The sequence below is a fragment of the Triturus cristatus genome, chromosome 3_2 (assembly GCF_964204655.1).
Source record: "Triturus cristatus chromosome 3_2, aTriCri1.1, whole genome shotgun sequence".
NCBI classification, from domain to species: domain Eukaryota; kingdom Metazoa; phylum Chordata; class Amphibia; order Caudata; family Salamandridae; genus Triturus; species Triturus cristatus.
Window position 1 is genome coordinate 203,860,223 of NC_140584.1, and position 25,981 is coordinate 203,886,203.

The 25,981-nt window shown below is 44.3% G+C and overlaps 1 protein-coding gene across 1 annotated transcript in view; it reads right to left on the reverse strand.

Annotated features, from left to right (window-relative positions):
• Positions 1-5,071: 5,071 nt before the first annotated feature.
• LOC146857023 (nicotinamide N-methyltransferase-like) overlaps positions 5,072-25,981 on the reverse strand; it is a 39,211-nt gene continuing 18,301 nt past the window's right edge. The window contains exons 2-3 of the mRNA XM_085646789.1: positions 8,863-9,070; positions 5,072-7,010 (exon numbers count right to left, since the gene is read on the reverse strand). Of these exons, the coding sequence (XP_085502915.1) occupies positions 6,566-7,010; positions 8,863-9,070 (653 nt within the window). The 3' untranslated portion in view covers positions 5,072-6,565. The remainder of the gene's footprint in view (positions 7,011-8,862; positions 9,071-25,981) is intronic.

The window sequence follows — 25,981 nt, forward strand, 5'->3', positions numbered from 1 at the left end:
CTGTGCCTCCCCTCCGCTTCTGCAACTGCATCTGGAGCCCTAGTGGCAATCAGTGGAGCACAGGGGACGCCAGCAGTATCTGGCAAGGCGATTGCTCCTCCACGAACCACGGCCTCCAAAGGACGGGGCATGCAGGGGATAACAGCACAGTACTAGGAGCAGCGGGAGAAGCAGGAAGCAGCTCCATAATGGCCAAGAGCGGCACTGGCAGCAGGAATGAGCGCCTGGATACTGCAGTAGATCGGGATACCTGTTCCCAGCTCGGGTGGCTAATCCTATGGCTACTACAGTCTGGCAGGGCCGGAGGGCTGCTCTGGTTCTGCGGATCAGAAAACTCCATCCCTGGGCTTGAGATGGTCGAAGCCCTGATTTCTGCATTGCAGGATGGCTGGGGAGGAAAAGGCGACTCCTTGCCTGACACATCCATGGGTATGGCAACATCTTCTTCTGCATAGCAGAGGAGTGGCTCCCCTGCAATAGGTCTGTGGATCCCAATGGCACCGGAGCCCTTGTTAAGAATGGTAGAGAGGGAGAAAGTGAGAGTCATCCAATACAAGTGCATACAGGCATCCTAGAATGAAGTGATCATTGCCCCCCGTGCTATCTATTGCTCAAACCACCTCAGTAATACAAGCAGTGCAAGAGCAGCCTCATCTACAGCTCTGCACCAGCAATGTAAATGTCGGCATGCCCAAAGCTGCGGACCTCAACACTCAAGCGGATTTGATTGCTGGCTGGTAAAGTCAAACGCCATCACCTATACCCAGCTACAGTGGAGGGCCAGAGCTACATGTTGGCTCTCGGCTTGCCCACCCTGTCAATGTCCCCTTGATTGCTCCGGGTGGTGTTCAGCCGGGACCTGTGACGTAGTTAGTAAACACAACCGGTGGTGATGGGGAAACCGAGGAAGCCGCAACATTAGATACATCTAAAGCACCTACCCCTGTGGCGGAGAAATGTCTAAAGTCATATTGTATGAAACTTTCAACTCTATTTTTATAATTTTCAATTATAATTGTAAAATAATTATAAAAACGTTATGTAGTCAGAGTAACAATTATATGTAATCCGCACTGACAAAAATAACGTTCTTTTAACTAGGATTGGGACTTGCCTAAGCTGAAAAAATACTCTCATTTTGTAATCAACTCTTTACACAAAAGCCGTTCACATTGATCCAAGACATATATCCAACATTATATGAAGTTCCTTCATTTTAGAATGCTGTACTTGACATTATATCTATTTGAGCAATCGGGGAATCTATTAAGGAACCATCAACATAAATGCAGTCGATGTTTGATAGTGAATTAAAGGACCAACCGTATTTTGTGTATTTGCCTAGCAGTTTTAGACTTAGAAGTTAAGCAGGGTGAACCACAGGCCCCTCCAGCCCCTGCAATGCAGAGTGTCACCTATGCTTAAGGGGTTTCAAATTAAGTCTAAAACTTAAAATATTGACCATATTTAGTGTATTTGTCCAGTTGGTTTTGAGTTCAGACTTGAGCAGTACTATACCTCAGTACCCAGCAGCCCATGTGGTGCAGGGAGGTCCCCTACCCTTCTGGGGACTCCCAATTAAGGGCCCGAATCACAAAGGTAAACTTAGAGCAAACGTCTAAGTTTATGACTTTCGATATTCACAAAGGTACGTTACAAGTAGTATCTTTACATCCTGCACTCTGGGAGGAATTTCCCGAATCGGGACGGAATGTCTGCATCCGAGTGCGGAGATTGCGCTAGAGTGTGGACTTTGTGAATACAGAAAAGTTGTAAAGTTAGACTTTTGGTCTAAACGTAGACCAACATTTTTCATTTAACTTTGTGAATCAGGCCCTAAGTGTATGGCTTATGAATATTTGGGAAACATGGGAGTCTCAATGACCCCTCACAACATTCTGAGGCAGTCTCATCATTTTGTCTTACACCACTGGACTAAAGTTATTAAAGCTGCTCAGGGCCGGACTGGGAACCAAAACCGGCCCTGGCGAAGTTCTCCACGCCCCTCCCCCCACTCCCCCCCGGATTGGGGGTGCCGCCCAGCTCTTTGCCAGGGCCGGTTTTCAGCCGATTTTGTTAGAGGGACGATTTTGCAGCTATGCTGCAAAAACGGCCCTGTAACAAAAACGGCCCCAGGGGCCCAAAACCGGCCCCCACCCGTGCGGCGCACCGGGGAATTGCCCGGTGCCCGCTACGGCCAGTCCGGCCCTGAAGCTGCTATTTAGAGATGAGTTTGTTTGAACAATATTATTGGCAGTACTGCTTTTTGTCTTTGTAACTACATTTATGAGTTTGACTGATCAGTGGCTAAGTAAAACAGAAAAGTAGCATATTAATTTGTAGTTGGTGAGCTGCTATTATGAATATATCTGATCTGAAGATAGATTTTTAATTGCAGTGGGTTAGAATGTGATTAACTCCTCTTTTACCTCTGTGTGATAAACAGCCAGCCTACACATGTTACTATTATCATACCATAATATTTTTAGAAGTGTGTTTTACATTGATCTATATTGTAACTTCAGTCATTGCAGAATGCTGCCGTAAGAATACTGCTGGATCTTCCTAAACATCACCCGACGTCGAGTGGCATAAGGCAGCTACATTGGCTCCCAGTCTGATGACGGGTGGACTTCAAGGCGTTATGCCTAGTACACAAAGCTGTATACGGAGGAGGTGCAGCTGATATCAAATCTCTTTTTCCACGGTATGTACCGACCCGCGCATTAAGGTCTGGCAGTCTGGAGCTGTTATGCCTCCCTAAGATAAGAAGAGCCCGATGTGGAGGCAAGGGCTTTTTCATTCCAAGCGGCAAAGCTATGGAACTCCCTCCCCACAGAGCTACGCTTGCAAGCTGACAAGATCCTGTTTAGAAAGGCACTAAAAACCTGGCTTTTCATAAAGTCCTAGTTTAGGAGCAGCCACTCCTTATCCTCGCTCAGAGCCAAGACGCCTCGGCAATAGTGCGCTTAATAAATAATTCAGACAGTCAGTCAGTAACTATTCCTTTGAATTTTCACATTAAATTAGATTGATACTACGTACTCCATCAAACAATCATAAAATACATTGGAGCCTGTAATCCTGTATAAAAACCAATCTCTCATTTCATTATTTTTGGACAATTGTTACATCTCTAATCACCGGTAATAAAAAGAAATTACATAGCTGCTCAACTTTAATAAGTTATTCTGACATCACAATGCCTGCTGCCAGAATGAGCAGCCAGGGTGAAAGGCATGTTACAGATCAATAAGTACATCTGCAATTTCAACAAGAAAAACATAATGACTTTTCATTCTTCTGTTCATTCTCTTTTTCAAAATAAGTAAGTATGACAGGTAAAAGGACATATTCATGGCAGCAAGTTTATTTTTTTTATGCTATAACTAATTACAGGAAAGATAGAATTGCTGCATGTTTCATTACAGTCTGAACCACAACATATGTTTAACCTAACGAAAATTAAGCTGATTCTAATATCTTTTTGTAAAAACTACTAATTGCTTTTTGTGTGTGTACATTTGCTCTACAGATTGTGATTTAATTCTTCTCATCTTCAATGGACATAAAAGACCAAGACACAGAGGGCCAGATGTACTAAGGTAAGTGTTTGAGATTATCAAATAGTGATTTTTTGCGATTCGCTGTTTGGTAATCACATACAGCAATGTACAACTATGTGTTTAAAGCTTTTATGGATGCTATAATGCCTCCAAATAAAGTTTTAGTGAATTGAATTGTGTGTTTTTTTTAATACATTTTGCGATTCTCAGTGGTTCATAAATAGACCTACCTCATTAATATTCATAATGTAGGTCTCGGTTTGCAACCCATTGGGAATCGCAAAAATCACAGGGTTGGTGGCCTTCTGGGCTCCGCAGACTCCCATGTCTGTGATTGCTTTTCAATAAAGTCATTTTTTTTAATGCAGCCGGTTTCCTTCATGGAAAACAGGATGCGTTTCAAAAAGAAACATGTCAAGTTTTCTTTTCATTTTTAAGAGTGGGCAGTTGTAAGTTGAACAACTGCCTGCTCTTTAAAAATGTTTTTACACACATTCACAAAGGGCAAGGGGTCCGACAGGTCATACGTTACCAAATCGTAAATTGGACCTTTGTACATTGAAAAATGCCTTTTTCATTCATAAAGGGCACAATTCTGCAAATCGGGCCATTTATGAACGTAAAAAAGCTTTGTACATCTAGGTGATTTATGCAAAGGCTGATGGTGTGCTTATCTAGTGTAAGGAAAAAATACCCTGGGTCATACATTAACAGGCTATTGCAAGTCACCTTAGAGATCCATAACCTTTAAATGGAACTCAGCCTTTGGCCTTATTCCTATAAATGGTATGGAACTCCTCAGTGACCTTCAATAGCCCTATAACGTGCAGCAGAAAGTAATTTCTCTTACATATTGCTGCAATGCACACAGTGGAAATGTATCATCCTAGAACATACATTTACCCTGTCACCATTAAAACATGCTGCACTAAATTCCCCAGATATAAAACTGCATGAAAATCAGCTATAATTCTGCCTACACTTCCGAAAATACAGAATTCTAATCTAGGATTATCTCTAGATTTTCACTACCTCCTACCACAAACACTTCTTTTTTGAAGTCCCGGTCCCTGATGCACAAGACCAAACAAAAATGAATAACGCCTTGCCCTCATTTAGAAAATAATGTGGCTTTGTGTTCAGATTGATTTCCTGTCATATTTCCCCTTACAAATCTGTGCAGCTGATCTACAATCAAACTACAGGGTCATAACATTCACTTCGAATAACAGTGTATTTGTTTCACTGGTGCTACACTACTTTAGGGGGTTTAAACAATCCTGAAACATTAATGATAGTTCAATGACAATCAGCTAAAAAATATATACTTCATGAAGTCCTACAGTGGTCCACACATCCAACATATGTAAGAGATCATGCTCTAAATCTAAAAAACTCAGCTAATAACAAAGAAATTTGAAGCTTTCAATTATTCAACAGACAGCAAAGTATTTTATTGTTTATTAATGATCTAGTAAACAGTATAATTGTTACTAAAAGGTCTACACTGATTCTACAGAAGTAAAATATCAGACAACGTCTGGATTGATTAAACAAATTAGATGTGGTGCAAGTAGTTAATGGCAATCACTTATTCCACATGTTTATTAATTTCCAAAAATCAAAAGTAACATCACAATCAGTGAGAAAGTCACCACTGCCTATGTAGATTTAGGAATAATTCAAATAAGATGTCGTGAATTTGGTCCCGCACTTGTCAATGTCAGTCACAAATGCTGGAATGGAGCTGATTGCTCTCAGGCTATCTGACAGTGATCTTACTAGACTAGACTCAACAGGTTGAAAGACCTAAATCTGGATGTCATGAGGTTGTGGTTGGGAGCTTGGTTATTTATTAATATTACATACAACATTACCAGCTCAGCTCAGATACTCCCAACATTCATAGTGACACATTCAAGACTATGGCCTTAATCACGAAGTCAGGCGGACCGCCACCGACAGGCTGTCAGAGGCGGTCTGCCCGAAATCCAGGGCATCTGACCGACCAATGTATTTTGATGCAGCCAGTCATACTACAGGAGTCGGGGGGAAAGACCGCTACCTCCGACAGGATCCAAGATCCAGTCGGGGCAGCAGTCAGAATCCTATCCCTACAATGGAGGCAGTGCCTGCGCAGGCACCATCGTAGGGATTATGATGTATGACTCTTTTCGACTGCATTTTCATGATGGTCCGATCGTCATGAAAAGGCAGACAGAAATTGACTTTGGGGCCCCCTGCCAGGGCCTCCATCCCCTGTCAGCCACTGCTAAGTGGCCCTGGGGGTACATGTAGTGCCCCCTCTCACATCCACGCAGCATGTGCCAGGATTCCCGGCACACGGTGCATGGATGTGCACAAAGTGCTTTTATTCTACTGCGGCTTGTGTTGCGGCCCTTTACTGGGCTACAGCACAAGCCCCAGTAGAAGAAGGGACTTTCCGACCGCCTGCACAGTGGCTTGATTGTAATAGGCCAGGTGGGACCACCGACTCATTGTCATATGGTCACCTGCCCGATACGATGGTGGTCGGCAGTCCAACCTACCACCATCGTAATGAGGGCCTATATTACAAGACAAACTGCAACCCAAAACAACCAAAATATGTAGGGGATCTCTTCTTAAGAGCCTATTTAGATATAATGCATCAAAATTAAATGGAACACACCAATCTTTTCCTGCTCAGAAAATGGAGAGTACCCTTCATTCTTTGTTACCAAATAAAAATATGTTGCTTCTTTTTCTCTCCCTTTTTTCTTCCCACAAGGTCAATTCAAATATCATAGTCTTGCATTATAAAGATTTTAATATAAGTAAATAACTGACAACGAAGCTAGACAGAATGTGTAGAAAGCAAAAAAATATATCTATCCCCGACAACAAAAGGGATCACAAGCTTGAAAATCCAAATGTATACATTTTTATAGACTAACATGTTTCTTTGTTACTGAAAAAAATCATTCACACATGCAGCTATTAATTGTTGATCGTTTCGATTATTTCACATTTTTCACTTTAAGAGCAACGAGGAACAAAATATGTGAAAAGTCCATGACTGAAACCTTTGTTTGGTTGACCCTAGGGTTCAGCCGAGCCTCTTTAATCACAAATCCTTGCTCATTCAAAACATTTTTCACAAAATCTTCTTGGATGCATAGGACCGGAAGCTTAAAACCACCTATGTAAGCGTATGTGCATTGAATAAATAGAAACAGTATTAAGTGACCCCCAACCTTCAACAACGATGACATATTTTTCAAAGTGCTGATAAAGGATGCCTGGTCCTTGCACACCACGGCCAAAGCGTATGGGCTTAGCAGGCAATCGACCTGAGGAAATGATTTAGGTGCTACTGGACCACTCTCCGAGAGTTCTAATTTTATGATGTTTTTGATGGTAATGGCTCTTCTCAGTTTTTCTTCATTTGCAATCCACTTTTCCCTGCAAAAGTATCAAAAGTATTATATTGACCTCACAGCTGGGCCAAAAACAATCATATTAGCATAATCATTCGATTTTTATTTCATTTAACAAGTAGGTTTAATGTAGTTATTTCAATTCAATGTAATAACATGCTCACTTAGGGGGTGATTAGGATGGCGAAAGGACCGCCACCGCAGGGCCGGCGGTGGCAACCGCCGTCCCTGCAGTGGCAGTCCTTCCGCCATCAAACAGATTTTTCCCACCACCAGATTAGGATGGCGGTGGGAACTTGACTGCGTCCCCAGCGGACGCAAAGACCGTCCGCCGCCAGCAATCATTCCGATTGCCTGGCGGGCGGTGCAGGGTGCCCAAAATGATGGCGGTGCCTAGCAGGCACCATCCACCAGATCAGGAGAAAAACCGGCACTTCCATGGGGGCGATGCCGCCATGGAAAGGCATGCAGAGTTATGCTACGGGGGCCCGTTGCGGGAGGTAGGGTGCACTTGGGGAGCACCCATGGTACCCCCCAACATATCACTGCACCAAGTGGCAGGCGCTGTGTGGTGCCTGCCATGTGGTGCAGTGACATGCACTATGGGCGACTTCAGCATCGCGGCGGGTACTGCTGTAAGCAGCACCTGCCGCAATGTTGAAATGCGGAATGCGACCGCCATCGTGGCGGTTGCATCCTGATTCACGGTGCCGGACAGCCGCATGTCTGGCGGCTGGTCCTGACACTGCGGGGATGGCGGGCAGACTCAAGTTCGCCTGCCATCCTAATAAGCCCCTTAGAGTCCTGTGCGAAATCTGTTACTAATACCCCAAGGTGTATTGTTTGTGCAAAGAGATAAACAATATATATAGTGACAACATTACCAATATTTACCACATTTTTCTGCACATTTCTAACATCACGCCTTGTGATATTACCAGATTTTCCTAAATCTGAAGTGAAAAAGAAATGTTTGCCAATACCAACACTGTACATTTATTTCTTCTGATACCACAGAACTTTAAATAAGTGTGTGGATGTCTGGAAGTTGAAACTTTGGCAAAAGCAGTTCCAAATAAGACTGGAGGGCAGATTTACTACATTTTGTGCAACGCAACCCAGCAAGGCAACTTACTGCGCTGCGTGAAACAGAGAGAGCAAAAATGCACCAGGTCTACTAAGATATGGCACACTTCTGCTCCCTTCTTGTGCTGATGCACTGTGTGCTGCCTAGCTCCAATGCAGATACCCTTGCGTCATACTGCCGGGGTCCCTGCGTTAAGGACAGGATTGTTTTTGTTCTGGAAGGAACAACTTCCTGCACAAAAACAATCCTTAAAGACATGCCACATGCATATAAAGAGGAAGTAACGAGGAAAAAAATATATTTCTCCTCATTACGCCTAGATCGGGTAGAAGCACCTTTTTGGCACAAACCCGGGTTTACAGACCCTTGTAAATCTGGGTTTGCTGTAAAAACCATGGGTGGATGCAGAGGAATACCTATACTCCACCTGTGGAATTCCTCTGTGCCAAAAGATAGCAAAGGGCAGTGATACTAAACCACACAGAGCCATTCAAGGTGGCTTTACGTGGCTCAGCAAATCCCACTTAAGGACTCGTGCTGCCTTGTAGCGACTTGCATCAGCTAGGGCAACGCAAACCCTTAGTACGTCTTCCCCTAGATCTTAATATTTGGCAACATAAATGCAGCTAGTACAAAATATGGATGTATAATGAACACTAAAGCTCTAAAAGATGTGGTTAGGCGGTATTTTTCGTATTAAACGGTTAAAGTTATGGAACGTAATTAATTAATATACTACTGTAAATTGGTGGTCATATGGTGTGGTAAGACTAAGTTGTAAATGTCAAACCTCTGATCCTCATCCCCTTGAATAGATTTGAAGCACTGGGTCCAGTCAAATGCTTTTGGGTGATTTTTCAGCCAATGTTCAGCATATTGCAGGCCGGTATCTAAAAAATCCATGATAGTGATCTCCTTAAAGTAGGCACATGCTGGAAAAAGCAGATGAATATTTGTGGCAAACCCATAGAGGGCCAGTGTGTCTCCCTTCACAGACCCTATTAAAGAAGTGAGCAAAATTGTAACACTTGGGTTAGTTGTAAATTCAAGATTATTCTTTAAAAAAGACAATTGATGGATATAATAGTAAAAATAGTATTTCTGACAGCTGCAGTATAAACACATTTTCATGTAACTTCTTTGTAGTTCTAGTTGAAACATGCTCTAGCCTAAACTGACAAGTTTCTAAAAACATCACCACAATTTGTTATGGTAAATGGTCCTTGTTAACTTAATCTGCAGTCATTACTATCGTTGGTAAGCAAGGGTGCATGCTTCTCCTCTCTAGACATAAGAACTATATAATTAATCTGTATTAGCAACTAATTAATGTATCTGCTGCTATTCCTATCATTGCTGCTGGTCCTGTTTGCCTATTGGTTTATGCAGATGATATGATGCTTATTACGAGAAGCGAGAGGTCATACATCAGTAATGTCTAGTGTAGGTTCAGGTAGGGAAAATCCATGCTTGATTGTCAGAATATTCCTATGAGATAAATTTACATCCAATCAAACTACAGGATTCTCATTTATGTTGCCAGTGGTTAACATTTACATCTGGCTTGGAAATGATACTCCTGGATCTATATTGGATACCTTTTCGTAATTTCCTCCTTGGTGGCAGCAAAGGGCTTATCTGGCCCCAACAGACTCACCATATACTTGGGGACTACATCCCGCACCGAATCTTGCACCAGGAGTCGCACCTGTACCGCATCCTCTGTAGGGGGTGTGGCCAGCCTGACTGGCACTAAAGCGCCCTCTGTCCACTTTTGAGATGTTCAATATGTAAATTTAAAATCAAGATGACGGTGGTCTTATTGCGCGTGTTGCATGCATTCAACACAGCACCTAATCGGTTCGAGGCATATCGAATTGAAGTCGCCCGAACTCACACAGCATCATTAGCCATTGGGAGATATGGAATCCTTCATAGAACCGTCATCTTGATTTTAAATTTTCATATTGAAGATCTCCTATGTGGGCCTTGTTCATTCAAATGAAGATAAGGGGTATTTCCACATTAATGCTGTATATCGTTCAGCTCCTCTAGAACCCGGGCGAACATTCTCCGTTTCAAAGGATATTGCATTTTATCTGCTGTGGCTTTTCTTGAAGAAGGCACTTCTGTGCCGAAACACGCGTAGGATACAATCCGGAGTTACAGCCACTCTGTAACAAAGACATCAATTTATGATTGATTTATTAGCCTGAATCCATGATTTATCTGTAAAGAATGTTCAAATCATTAATTATCATAATGGCAATATATTTCTGAATATAAACTTGATGGACCTAATGATATCTGTTTCATGTGCTTATTTTGCCTTTGATGTACATATTATGATTGTTCAGTATGAATGATGACATGGATGTGGTGTGTTTGTGTATTGTTTTAGATTTGTTTTGTGTATATAGTTATTGTTAAATCTTTAATAAATAATCAATTTTGTATTTTTCAATATACATATCATTGCCTTTGTCTCTCCACACAACAGAATTGTTATAATTGTGTGTTGCAGTAAGCTTGTGTTGCCCTAGGAATTTACATTGTGTATCATTTACCTGCCTAGAGGAACTCCCTATTAGTAGCAGGGGGCCCCTTTTTCATTTATGCTCAAAGAGCACTTTTAGGAATAAAAGGCACAAACTCTGGGCAGAGCTGGGATCCATGTGGGTAGATGTGTGTTTGGTTAGCTTTTTCAGGGATCTTCACTGTGGACTGACAGCCTCAGTGCGTTTGGCAGCAACGGTGAATGTACTAAGAGCTTTGCACTTAGAACTGGGGTCCAACAGGGCTGAATATTGGCTCCCGTTCTTGTTATAATGCGTGTTAAATGCTTTGAAAGGGCTCTTATTGTACAGTGTGTAGGTGATGATGCTATTTTAATTGCTTGCACTGCTAGAAGTCTACAGCAGCTTCTACATCATTTTGTTGAGTTTAGGAGCAGCCTTGATTTGTGTACAAATTTTAACAAGCCACATGTAATGATCATGGGACCAAGAAATACTAAAAGTGCAACCTTTTCAGTTCAGGATCAAACTTTGAGCATGGTTGACAATTGTACATAGTTAGGTGTTTTAGTAGACTCAAAATTCACTTGGCAACCTTTAATCAAAAAAAATATCTGATATTTTATGAGAGCTTTTGTCTGTGAACGGCATGGGTTTGGTGTAATCACATTACTATCAGTAATTCCGAGTAAAAGAGTAACACGGAATTACCAAAATTACTCCGATTATTCTGGTGTAGTTGAAATTCCACCCAGTATCACATTGCCATTTTTGGTTTTGACCAGGTAGTATATCATTGCCAGTTTCATTTATGCTATATTAGCATTTGTTTTCTGTATACCTGTACAGCACATCATATACATTTGCAAAATGCTCATTCAGCACATTTTGACCTGTTACCAATTTAGTAAATTGGCATGTATGCATTAGTTTCCATTAGGCATAATGCCATTTTTCCATTGTCCAAAATTGCACAATAATGGTCAGTAGTTACACAAGCTGAACCACCATTGCCAATTGACATTATGTCCAGTTACTATATAAAGCTCCAATATCTAACCTCTCTTACAAAATCATTGTCAATTTCTACTATGGGGAATAAACATCTCGGTTTCCATTCTGCCAAGTTAACCCATAATCCATAGTTTCCACCAAGCTCAATTAATATATCACTTTCATTTCCCATGAAATTGATTTAAGGCAGAATTGTCAATTGTATCTATAACCAATATAGATTGAATTACTAACACACATGTTACACATCATCACCATTTTTCAAATACTAATCAGTTCACATTTCATTGCCAGTTTTACATGTGCTGTCCTCACATCTCCTATTAACTTTTTCTCCAAGGCATTGAGGATGTGAAGAAGCTGGTTTGTTATTGCCTGAGGTAAGATTGAGTATGCCTGCATTCTTCATCTTCTGTTTTGAGGGGCGCTGCCTTAGGACTAGGAGCAGCTGACACGCTTCATGGCCACCAATTCTTAGACTGCATGTTTCTTTCGAAAGAAAGTAAACTAAGGCAGATCAGTGGTTGTTTATCTTTGCTAATTTGCTAAACCACTGCTGAATAATGGTTAAGTTAACAGTAGCTATGCTTGGTTAGCTTGTTCTCCTACATAAATATTGCATAGATGATGTGGTTACATCCCTCCTCTCTCCCCTCTTTCCACTAGACTAATACCTGGCATCATAAACTGTACCTGTGCATGGGCTGGACAGGTGTGTAGGAGGCAACCAGAATATGTTTATTTGTTCAATATCAGCACCTTTCAGAGTAAAAAGCTGCATGGATGCTCCCCCTGTAGTGGGAAGCCTTCCTGCCATCTCGTAGACTGCTAAGATGCTGCCAGATACACAAGAAGTGCTTTATTTGGGATTAAGCTCAGAATCCATCTGTTGAACTGTATATCATGGGTAAGAATTAAGTGACATATCTCTATTCTGAGTGACACCCATTAATTGTTTGAGATGATAGGTCAAGAGCATCTGATCTGTGACTGCCTCAGTGTGTGTCACAAGTCCAGGTCTGTCTTACCTCCTGGTGATTGCTCAGCATTTGTGTCCAACACCTAATGAATGGTTAGAGGTTCACAATAGTGGCCTGATTCACAAAGGTAAATTTACACGTTTGAGTAACTTTACATTTGTATATTATTCACAAAGGAGTATCTTTACAAGTGCAGAGTCTTCACACATAAAAAGACAGGTCTTACAACCCTTCACACCTGTCAACAATCTAACAATTGTTTATTATTATGAGACTATAATAATTTTACAGTATAAATACTCTAAATACTCACAAATGTTTTTAATAGTTCATGAAGTATAATACATTCATTACAGCACTTCAGGCACAATTGTAACTCTGATTTTCAAGCACGTGGGCAGAAGTAACAAGGTTGCCTCTTCTTAGAGTAACTAGCCAATGGAGACATAGAACAAATGAAACGATGCAAATATTGAGACTCCAATTTTTCACATGCAATGTGGGATGTGAGCCACCTCGCTTTCAGCTGATCCCTAGAGGTTCCACATCAGCAATTGGAAATATTTTCATGCTAATATCCATTATATTTGTAGGCTTTTCAATGGAGAAGGAGCTTTGGCAATAACCCTTTGCCTACTTCACATAATCAATTCAATTCTGTGGCTCAAGGGGAGTGATGAGGAACAATCAGACCAGATAGCACAATAACCCCTTCTGGTGTCCAACTCAGAAGGATTTATTCATGTCTTCATTCTTTTGATATAGAGATACAGAAATATTTGTTACCTCTGTTCAAGTCCTGTTGGTAAGCCAGACTTCTTTTATCCCTCAGGAATAATAATCAAAACTCTTAGAAGACGGTTTCAGAAGAGCATTACCATACCAACAAAGATGCAGTGTGAGAAATGATTATATCCTTTAGAGAGTGATGTAGAAAATACTCTACATTAGAATTAACAGTAAAAAGTCAATAGTGCAGCTCTTATTAAACAATTAACTAATCTACTCCCTGAATAAATTCATCACAGTGATGCAGCTATACTGCAATGAGTACTTAGTTGTTCCCAAACCTGTATCAAAACCTCCAGCCCCCTTAAACTGTTTAAAGAAATCACCTACAATTTCCAAATTAAATGGTCCACAGAATGGGATTAAATATGGGAGTCTTAGAGGCCTCACAATGGCTTTCTAGGAGTGAAAGTGTTTCAGAGTTGTAGCACTATGAGGCAGAGAAATTTCTCCCTGGGCTTGACGGCCCTGTGATTAGTCTTGCTGACTCTCACTGATGTTTCAATCCAGACACCAGGGGTATTCAGCACCTCAAACATTACAATGAACTAGCACAGTCACCAGAGATGAGCAGTAGTCTCATCGCTGCAAGCAAGATGACTGATCATCAGTGACGCTCCTCGGATGATGTAGTAAGTCCCTCTGATCCCACCTGGTAGTCACTCAGCTTTTGATGCTTCAGAAGGAGTTCTGGGCACACCGGTCAACACCTATTGCTCTCGGTCACAAGCTGTCCAGGAGACTGCCTGCCCGGCATATGATGCGCTAAGGAGATCACTCTTGCTCTTTACGGTGGTCCCCTCTGGCATACTTGGTCACCAACTTTCAGTCATCACATGGGCGAACAGCTTGATCGGTGCTACATAAGCAATATCTTCACAGCAGTTCCCTCTGGCATACGGGGTTGCAAACCTTTGGTTAGCACACAGGAGGGTGGTCTTATCTATGCCACAGCAGTGAAGCCTTTATAGTAGCTGATCTTTAGAGATAGGGATTATCTCACACCTCGCTTTGGTGATCCACTCACCAAGATCCCTCACCAGACCATGCTTCCTCCAGGCTCTCTCCTCCTCCATACTGGGTCCTCTGGTCTGGGCAGATAGGTAGACACTGGTGCTCCACGCTCCAGGGCAAGTGGTCCTCATTTCCCTGGATTATGTCTCCTCACATAGCTCAGAGATTGGCAGACCGTAATCCACAGTCCTTGTCAATCAATTCAGAGTTATTGTTGAGCTTCTCCATGTTGAGGTACAGCCATAGCTCACTGCTTGACACACGTCTTGCTCTAGTGCTGGTGGTGCCCGGTTCAACAATCTTTTTTGCCACCCCCCTTCTTCTCCATGGATTCCCTCACTACCACCCTCCAAAATTGCCTTTAGTAACTCCTAGCGTACCCAGCACTGCACAGCCTGCCACAACAAAACCCCACCGCTGGGACACTCCCTGCCTATGCAATGAGAGCAGAGGGTGCAAAAAACCTTGGGGAGATGTTGTGGCCTTACGGACAGAGCTGCCGATCTTGGAGCTCGGGAACCAGGTTTGAGCCTTGGCATCGGCTCAGCTTTCGGTGATTCTGGGCAAATCACTTAATCTCTCCGTGCCCACCAAAAAATGAATGCGTCCTTGTGTAACCTAACTGGTGCTCATGTAAAGTGCTCCAATATCTTCGGGTCGAGTTCACACAAGTCTTCAAACAAAACAAAAACCTGCGAGAAGGGACAGTGCGGTCTGGCATTGAGGGTAGCACCTACTGCAAGAAGACAAGGAGGCCAAGAGGGAGCAGACACCACACTCGCCGGGCACATGCACCCAGGCAGCTTTCCCGAGCACTGCATGATAGTATGGACCTCAGACTCCTGTTCCCGGCTTCTTCCGATTTATTCTTGAGACTTTTTAGTCGGGAGCCCTCTGCAATCCCAAGCAGCAGTCAGCAAACAGCAGGGGCCCACCCATCTGGAGAGCCACAAGCAGCAAGTCTGCCTATCACCACGTGCAGCACTGCTCTACAATGTCCTTTTTTCACCCTGTGCACTCAGCACCACGTCTCATCTCCTCTCCCCTGGCCCTCTTTGGACTCAGTGCTTGACTCAGTGCTCAACGCTCAACATTTGGGGCCAGTAGCAGTGGTAGGGCACGGGCGGGGCTCAAGCTCTCTCTGTAGCCACTACATGGCTTAACTCGGTAACTCAGTAGCTTGGCATCCAGGCGTCTCTTGAAGCTCACAAATCCCTTTGCTGGTTGCCTGCTTGTTGCTGCCTGCCGTCATCTTGCAAAACGTAACTTCCATCCATCCTCCTCCTCCATTTTAATTGCACTTAGTAGCCCTGCCTTAACTAGACTACACTCTCCGGAAAACCAACTAGAACATCTGCCCTGGGTTTGGCCCTTTGACCCCTCGCTGGTGAAATATTGCTTTAATCGATCTGATGGTTCGCAATGGAGACTGACAAAATTGATCAAGTTTATGCCAATTTGTTTGTATTGTTCAAGAATTTCTACATAAGTTTGATAAATTTGGCTCATGAGTGTGCCATTTCTGCAAACCATAGACCATTTCACATTCCTTCGATTGCTTATGCTAATGATAGCAGTTGTGGACGCACTATGCTTCTGGTGTAAGTTAGAGTAGGGACAATGATGAATTTGGGCACTAAGCGCATTGTAATCATTGGCCATCCTTAACACTATCTCGATCTCCACCTCCTAAGGCCATAGTTTAATGCTGAAGAAGATGTAATTGATATTATTGTATAGTGGCCTCTTTGTAACATTCCATGTTGACTACTTTACACACGTATGTTTCATTGTCTCTGTATAATGTGTGTGCAATGTAAAGTGCTCTGACACCCTTCCCTGGTATGAGTAGTGCTATACAACAAATGAAATGCATGTGAGAAAGGGCTATGGAGAGATGAGGAGCACTGTTGGAGGCGGGTAATGAGGGAATAGATGAAGAAGGAGGTGATGGGGGCGGCAAAAAAGATTGTCAGACTGGGTGCCACTAACCCTAAAGCTGGCCCCGGAAACAATATAGAATGATCAATGGGAGATAAAAAAAAAAGTTTTCACCCCCAACATCTTGAGGTTCCCTGAGGCCCAAATTAGATACAGTATTAGTACAGAACCCTTAAACATAGAGGGGCTATCATCCACAAGGCAAAGAGATGTCTTCCCAACCTATGATCTACTAAGTGTACGCTTACAGCTGAATAAAAAAATGCAAATGGAATTGACTAAAACTAGTTGGTCTCCAGGAAACCACTTCAGTAAAATATTAAGTAAAGTTGTGACCATAGCAGATTGGGGAATTATAAAAAAAACAGTAATCAGCATGAAATACCCACACTTTTTAAGAAATGAGTATAAGAAACATGGTACGCAAAATAGTAAAGCTACCCTAACTCACATTGGGGTGGGTGTCTCTCACTATTACTCAAAAGCAATGAAGGATTGGGTTATTATTGCCTTCTTTTTAAATCACAAAACATTATTGCATCTCACATTACGTTTGGTAGTAAATTTGAGATCTGCATAATTAATGTGCACATTCCCCCTATGCTGATAAAAAAGAGGAAGAAATTAACAAGAGTTACATTGCAAATTGAAACTGTGGTCGAATCCATTAAAAACTTGCCTATATTAATAACTCATGCACATTGGGACAAAAAAATGAAGCTGGTGACGCTGTTTGCGCTAAAAACAACACAAGCATCATGTTGTGCTGCGAAAACATGCAGACATTTTGTGTTTTTAAGGCCTCCTTCTACCCAGTTATCCTCTAGTGTTTCTAGATCCCCAGGCCCCATCTAACCTAATCAACCCCATTGTGCTACATTTGGGACCCTTTTTTAAATATATTTTCACATTTTTTTTATTAGTTTTATATTCTTCTGTTGCATTTACTTTACATTTTTTTCTCAAGTTATTAAATTATTGTGTTTTGTACACATCCCACCCAACTCCACCCTAACTATGGCAGAGGCAGACAATGCCAATGAGTCACGAACACCCTGAGGCCAACACAGGCGCGAGGGAGTGATGGCCTCCCACATTTTCAGTGAGGCAGAGGTGGCAGCGCTAGCTTTTTAAATTCACCTCCACTACTCCCTTATGCTGACAGCAGGTGGGGGGGCCTGTCAGGCTACAGCCTAGTGGAGCGTTTGCTGGGGTGTGGCAGATTGCAGCCCTGAACGTGGCACAAGAATGGGGTTTCCCACACCCAGCAGCAAGTGACGCACCACTGGCACAACATTATCACCCAAGAGCAGGACCTTGCAGTAGTGCCAGGGCCAGGAAAGCGATATTTTGTCATAATTTGCTTTAATATTATAGTTATTGCTTTTCAGGTAGCATTGCCTCACAGGTAAGTTTATGTGTGTGTACGTATGTATATATTTATATTCAGTATCCAAAAAAGGGGGAGGGGGGGACCAGGAGCTGGTTAATGGTCCAGTGCCTGTGCTCCGAGAAGTCAATAGGGTAATTACTAGAAGGCACTGTTCCAGGGTCGGTAAGGTTGACAAACAACCAAGACCGTACCTCAACAAGAGGAAAGTAAAGAGAAAGAGATGGATCTATGTGTTAGAGGTCTAGGATGGGGTACTCAGGATGGGGGGGAGACAACATAAGTGTCTCTTGTTGCCCTCACACACCCCGAGGGATGTCATGCTTCATCATCGGGCGGTGCTCCTCGTCGGGCCGGCGGTGCAATGCCCTACGGGTCCCCCGAAGGGTCTCTTTAGCGGAGATCTTCTAAGAGAGCTGCCGATTGGTGCATGCGGGTATGTGGAGGGGGAGTACCAGGGTCAGTGGTGACGGTAGTGTGTGCAGGAATAAAAATACCTAAGGGTTACCTGGGAAGCTAATTTAATAAGAAGGTACCCTTGGTACATTAAAAAACGTGAAAAAATGTTACTAATCAAAACGTAATGTGTCAGTAGTAACTCAAGATACAGGTCAAGTGGTCGACATGTTTCGCGCCTTTTAGTGGTCAGAATGATCCATGGCGCTTCATCAGGACCAGTAGAGGTGAAGAGTGTGGGGAGAGGTGCCCAGACTATGTGTAGTGGGGGGGGTAAAATATCACCCTCCCACTCGGCAATAAAGGGGGGGGGGAAATACAGTGTCTCCTAAACAGGTAGTGTGTGAAAAAAAGGAGTCTGTTGTGCCCCCTTTGCGTAGGACCTAGACCAAAAGAGAGATAACACAAAGAAAAATGCAGAAGTTAAAATACATATGCGGACGTGCCTTGTCGATCCGCATAAGTACACAGTGATTCAAGAAATCACATATTTACAATGAGACAGTCATAGTATCATGCACCTGGAGGCCCAGGCTACTCTCAGAGTTCTGGAGGAGCGGGCAGGCGTGGGTGTGGTCCCATGCCAGTCAGAAGATGGTTGGTCCCGGGTCCCGGTGGCGGTCACAGAACCCAGCTGGAGACTCGCTAGGTAAACTGCTATACCCCGCGGGGCCCGGACACCTCCACTTGGCTGTGCAGCGGGCTCACCTGGCGTGTCGTCTACCGGGCCAGTCAAAGAGACTCGTGTGTTGTGTCTGTAACTAGATTCGTAGGTTCAACACGAATAAAGTGCACTTAGAGTAGTCTTACCTATAATAAGAGTTGGAATTACTCCTTGAGTTAAAAAGCGGCGTAGGAGGCCCACACCATCTAGGGCTGTAAGTCGGAAATAATGCGTATCAGCAGGGAAAACCCAGAGGGTAAGGGAAACAAAATGGAGCGTTAGATTTACTTACATCGTTGCCATAATGTAGAGCAGGATAAATGCTTACGTTGTGATCTCGGTAGCTGGATCGCCTCGAGTCATACTCACGGGTTGCTCAGGTGACGGCACTGGAAACCTGCCCGGTCCAGACGCCTGCTCGAAGGTGATTGACTTTGCCTAGCCCATGATATTTAAAGACTGAGCCCCGTGATTGAAGGAGGTACCTATTTCCGGTTTCGACGGCGTGATAAGTCATGGGAGGCCGGAGCTGCGCATGTGCGGTGAAACAGAGTGTTCCAGTGTTCTCTTGTGCATGCGTGATTAGGTGTTTTGGCGCATGCGTGGTGTCTGTGAGGTGTGTTACTACGCGCATGCGGGCCGTGAAGTGCTTGCGATGTGTAAATACCGGAATAGCAGACTAGACCGCACAAGTAGGTGTGTCACTGTCAGCCTATGGCCGGTCTACCCTGTATGTTGCCAAGTTCGAGGGTGTGGCGGAGTATGGGCGGGGCCAAGTGATAACTCGCTAACGTGTGCTGAAGGTGTAAATGTCCCATCCTTTACCGGTATAGCAGTATCTCCGCACAGTTGGTACGGCCCAAACAGGCCCGGGAGGTACACCTAAGAGCTATTGAGACGAGCGTTGGTCTAATCATACAGTTGTTTGGCTCCTAGCCGGAGGGGCGATGTACGATGGATTACGCATTATACATGCATACAAAAATGACAGTATTAGAGCTCGGTCCATGGGATATCGTCGTTGAGCCCTTGGGTGTCTGTGTGCAGGCGGTGCACCCAGCGTTGTTCGCGCCTAAAGAGCGACTCGCTGGTCCAGTTAGTATTGGATTCCAGGATGGTCCATTGGATCGCTTCACAGGGGTGCCCTTTTTCCAGAAAATGGTTCGTCAATTTAGTGGCTGCGCGGGCTCGCCTGATGGTACTTTTGTGTTCACTGATCCTTGTTTTGATGGGTCTGGTGGTCATGCCTACGTAGTAGAGTTCGCATGGGCACGAGATCAAGTATACACAATTAGTGGTGTTGCAGTTCGTGTGCTTCCTTTGTTCCCATTTTAGCTCACCGATTTCCACGACTTTCGTGTGTCGTGTTGTGGTGCAGGCACTACACGAGCCACACGGGTAATGCCCCTTCACTGCTGGCAGGTCCCAGAGAGTGTTCTCTCTTCTCGCTTGTTTCTGGCGTGGCCGTGTATTAATCAGTTGGTCTCTTAAATTACTGGTTCTTTTAAAGGCAAACCGAGGTGCTGGGATGTTTAGTGCATCACTGTTTATGATTTTCCAGTTACGGTTGATGATTCTTTTGATTTGGTTGGAGAGGGGGGTGAAGGTTGTGACGCAGGTGATCACGTTATTGGTATCGGGCTCTCTCGTTTCCAGGAGGCCTTCACGAGTGTTGTTCCTAGCCCGTTTTTTAGCTTGATTGATTACTTTAGCTGGATAGTGCCTCTTCGCCAAGTTCTCAGATAGGGTGTTAGCTTGTCTGTCAAAATCCTGTAGTTTGCTGCAATTGCGCCTAATCCTGAGAAACTGGCCGTAGGGTAAGTTTTCCCGTAGAGCTTTTGGGTGGTGGCTCTTAAAACTCAGGAGGCTGTTGCAGTCTGTCTCTTTTTTGTACGTGCTGGTGTGAAGTATCCCATTTTCTAGTTGGATAGATAAATCCAGGAAAGGGATTTTCTCGTCACTGGAGGTCATGGTGAAGCGTAAATGGGGGTCCTGATTGTTGATCCACTCAAAGAATTCCAGTGTCTTGGATGCCTGTCCTCTCCATAGGATCAGCACATCGTCTATGTACCGTTTCCAAGTGACCAGGTGTCGATGAAACGGGTTGGCGTCTGTGAAGATGTGGTTGGTCTCAAAATGTGACATGTACAATCCAGCCAGGCTCGGCGCAAAGGTGCTCCCCATGCTGGTGCCTTGTACCTGGTGGTAGATGGTGGTTTTGTACATAAAATAGTTGTTGGTGAGAGCAAGGGCAATGAGGGCCGAGATGAAGCTTGCCGGTGTAGACGTTGGAAGTTCAGAGTTTTGTAACAAGTTGCTTACCACTTCGATGGTTGCCTCCTGCGGAATATTCGTATAGAGTGCTTCCACGTCCAGTGTGAGCAGTAAGTTGATTTCCTCGGTGTTTTCATCATTGATGGTTCGGATGAGGTTGAGCACATCTCTGGTGTCTTTGAGGTAAGCTGGAGTAGCCTGGACCAAAGGACGCAAAAAGAAGTCACTGAACTGGCTCAAAGGTTCCAGAAGGGAGCCTATCCCAGATACGATCGGACGGCCAGGGCACAGGGTTACCCCCTTATGGATCTGAGTACTATGAGATTCTGGAGACCGATCCAACTTCAAGGCTACTGAACCAGATCAGAACCTTGGTCAATGAAGCAGCAACAGAGGGATGGATTACATCTAAAGAAGCAGCTTTTCTGGTGAACCCATCTCCGAGGATGCCCTACTTCTATCTTCTACCTAAGATCCATAAGGGGGACGTGGAAGCACTCTATACGAATATTCCGCAGGAGGCAACCATCGAAGTGGTAAGCAACTTGTTACAAAACTCTGAACTTCCAACGTCTACACCGGCAAGCTTCATCTCGGCCCTCATTGCCCTTGCTCTCACCAACAACTATTTTATGTACAAAACCACTATCTACCACCAGGTACAAGGCACCAGCATGGGGAGCACCTTTGCGCCGAGCCTGGCTGGATTGTACATGTCACATTTTGAGACCAACCACATCTTCACAGACGCCAACCCGTTTCATCGACACCTGGTCACTTGGAAACGGTACATAGACGATGTGCTGATCCTATGGAGAGGACAGGCATCCAAGACACTGGAATTCTTTGAGTGGATCAACAATCAGGACCCCCATTTTACGCTTCACCATGACCTCCAGTGACGAGAAAATCCCTTTCCTGGATTTATCTATCCAACTAGAAAATGGGATACTTCACACCAGCACGTACAAAAAAGAGACAGACTGCAACAGCCTCCTGAGTTTTAAGAGCCACCACCCAAAAGCTCTACGGGAAAACTTACCCTACGGCCAGTTTCTCAGGATTAGGCGCAATTGCAGCAAACTACAGGATTTTGACAGACAAGCTAACACCCTATCTGAGAACTTGGCGAAGAGGCACTATCCAGCTAAAGTAATCAATCAAGCTAAAAAACGGGCTAGGAACAACACTCGTGAAGGCCTCCTGGAAACGAGAGAGCCCGATACCAATAACGTGATCACCTGCGGCACAACCTTCACCCCCCTCTCCAACCAAATCAAAAGAATCATCAACCGTAACTGGAAAATCATAAACAGTGATGCACTAAACATCCCAGCACCTCGGTTTGCCTTTAAAAGAACCAGTAATTTAAGAGACCAACTGATTAATACACGGCCACGCCAGAAACAAGCGAGAAGAGAGAACACTCTCTGGGACCTGCCAGCAGTGAAGGGGCATTACCCGTGTGGCTCGTGTAGTGCCTGCACCACAACACGACACACGAAAGTCGTGGAAATCGGTGAGCTAAAATGGGAACAAAGGAAGCACACGAACTGCAACACCACTAATTGTGTATACTTGATCTCGTGCCCATGCGAACTCTACTACGTAGGCATGACCACCAGACCCATCAAAACAAGGATCAGTGAACACAAAAGTACCATCAGGCGAGCCCGCGCAGCCACTAAATTGACGAACCATTTTCTGGAAAAAGGGCACCCCTGTGAAGCGATCCAATGGACCATCCTGGAATCCAATACTAACTGGACCAGCGAGTCGCTCTTTAGGCGCGAACAACGCTGGGTGCACCGCCTGCACACAGACACCCAAGGGCTCAACGACGATATCCCATGGACCGAGCTCTAATACTGTCATTTTTGTATGCATGTATAATGCGTAATCCATCGTACATCGCCCCTCCGGCTAGGAGCCAAACAACTGTATGATTAGACCAACGCTCGTCTCAATAGCTCTTAGGTGTACCTCCCGGGCCTGTTTGGGCCGTACCAACTATGCGGAGATACTGCTATACCGGTAAAGGATGGGACATTTACACCTTCAGCACACGTTAGCGAGTTATCACTTGGCCCCGCCCATACTCCGCCACACCCTCGAACTTGGCAACATACAGGGTAGACCGGCCATAGGCTGACAGTGACACACCTACTTGTGCGGTCTAGTCTGCTATTCCGGTATTTACACATCGCAAGCACTTCACGGCCCGCATGCGCGTAGTAACACACCTCACAGACACCACGCATGCGCCAAAACACCTAATCACGCATGCACAAGAGAACACTGGAACACTCTGTTTCACCGCACATGCGCAGCTCCGGCCTCCCATGACTTATCACGCCGTCGAAACCGGAAATAGGTACCTCCTTCAATCACGGGGCTCAGTCTTTAAATATCATGGGCTAGGCAAAGTCAATCACCTTCGAGCAGGCGTCTGGACCGGGCAGGTTTCCAGTGCCGTCACCTGAGCAACCCGTGAGTATGACTCGAGGCGATCCAGCTACCGAGATCACAACGTAAGCATTTATCCTGCTCTACATTATGGCAACGATGTAAGTAAATCTAACGCTCCATTTTGTTTCCCTTACCCTCTGGGTTTTCCCTGCTGATACGCATTATTTCCGACTTACAGCCCTAGATGGTGTGGGCCTCCTACGCCGCTTTTTAACTCAAGGAGTAATTCCAACTCTTATTATAGGTAAGACTACTCTAAGTGCACTTTATTCGTGTTGAACCTACGAATCTAGTTACAGACACAACACACGAGTCTCTTTGACTGGCCCGGTAGACGACACGCCAGGTGAGCCCGCTGCACAGCCAAGTGGAGGTGTCCGGGCCCCGCGGGGTATAGCAGTTTACCTAGCGAGTCTCCAGCTGGGTTCTGTGACCGCCACCGGGACCCGGGACCAACCATCTTCTGACTGGCATGGGACCACACCCACGCCTGCCCGCTCCTCCAGAACTCTGAGAGTAGCCTGGGCCTCCAGGTGCATGATACTATGACTGTCTCATTGTAAATATGTGATTTCTTGAATCACTGTGTACTTATGCGGATCGACAAGGCACGTCCGCATATGTATTTTAACTTCTGCATTTTTCTTTGTGTTATCTCTCTTTTGGTCTAGGTCCTACGCAAAGGGGGCACAACAGACTCCTTTTTTTCACACACTACCTGTTTAGGAGACACTGTATTTCCCCCCCCCCCTTTATTGCCGAGTGGGAGGGTGATATTTTACCCCCCCCACTACACATAGTCTGGGCACCTCTCCCCACACTCTTCACCTCTACTGGTCCTGATGAAGCGCCATGGATCATTCTGACCACTAAAAGGCGCGAAACATGTCGACCACTTGACCTGTATCTTCAGTTACTACTGACACATTACGTTTTGATTAGTAACATTTTTTCACGTTTTTTAATGTACCAAGGGTACCTTCTTATTAAATTAGCTTCCCAGGTAACCCTTAGGTATTTTTATTCCTGCACACACTACCGTCACCACTGACCCTGGTACTCCCCCTCCACATACCCGCATGCACCAATCGGCAGCTCTCTTAGAAGATCTCCGCTAAAGAGACCCTTCGGGGGACCCGTAGGGCATTGCACCGCCGGCCCGACGAGGAGCACCGCCCGATGATGAAGCATGACATCCCTCGGGGTGTGTGAGGGCAACAAGAGACACTTATGTTGTCTCCCCCCCATCCTGAGTACCCCATCCTAGACCTCTAACACATAGATCCATCTCTTTCTCTTTACTTTCCTCTTGTTGAGGTACGGTCTTGGTTGTTTGTCAACCTTACCGACCCTGGAACAGTGCCTTCTAGTAATTACCCTATATTTATATTCACACACAAACATATATATTATCTACTGGCGGTCGCCAGTAGATAGTTATAGTTAGGACCGAGTTCCCATAGGAAATCTGAAAATTCTATTTTGAATAACTTTGGCGCCGGTTGACTTATCTTCGCAAAATTTTCAAAACTAATGGGGCGCTCAGCTCAGCTCCTACCCTGAAAGTCTCGGGGTGATTCGTCAAGCGGGGGCTGAGAAAAAAGGGGGTCCCAAAACGCGTTTTCCCCATGCATTTTCTCATTGGACCTTTAGTCGAAGGTACAGCCCGAACGGCTGAACAGAATTACTTGAAATTTGGCAAAGAGGTAGTCCTCAGGTCAGGCATGTGCCTTTTGCTTAAATGGTGTAAATCCGTTCAGTAGTTCCTGAGAAAATCAAAAGTAAAATCACATATATATCTGGGCGGAGCCTAACCACACATCTCATTGTGAGATCTGATTGGCTGTCAGCACTTCATCCAAGAAGTGTTGGCAGCCATCTTGGGACCAATATACATGATAGCACCTCATTAAAAATCATTGCAGTTAATAGAAGGTTTTAAGACTCTAGTTACAATATAAATCATTTGTTGATGGTACCATACTCATTTTAGGAATTGTGGTGTGTTCTAAGGTGATTTTACCATGTGAAAAAGCCTTCTGCTGTGATATCATGAATCATGTTTGAGAGAAAACTATTTTCTCATGCTTTTCCCACAGAGGTTTGGAAGGTGATCTATAAGCTAACTGAGAGCATATTTCCTGTAAATTCACATTATCTTTCTTAGTCATGTGAGAATGAAGTCTGACATTCTCAGTAAAACATGTACATCCAACAAGGGCAGAGACTGTCAGTTGATTCCTTTGTGTTCTACTGCAGCTTCCCAGAGTGATCTAAAGAACAACTAGAGCGCTAACAGTCCTACTTATGACAAACGTATGGCACACCTGAAGCCATCTTGGTTGGAATAAAGTGGTACTTCTTAAAACATTTAATTTAAAAAGGAACAAAATGAGGGGGTT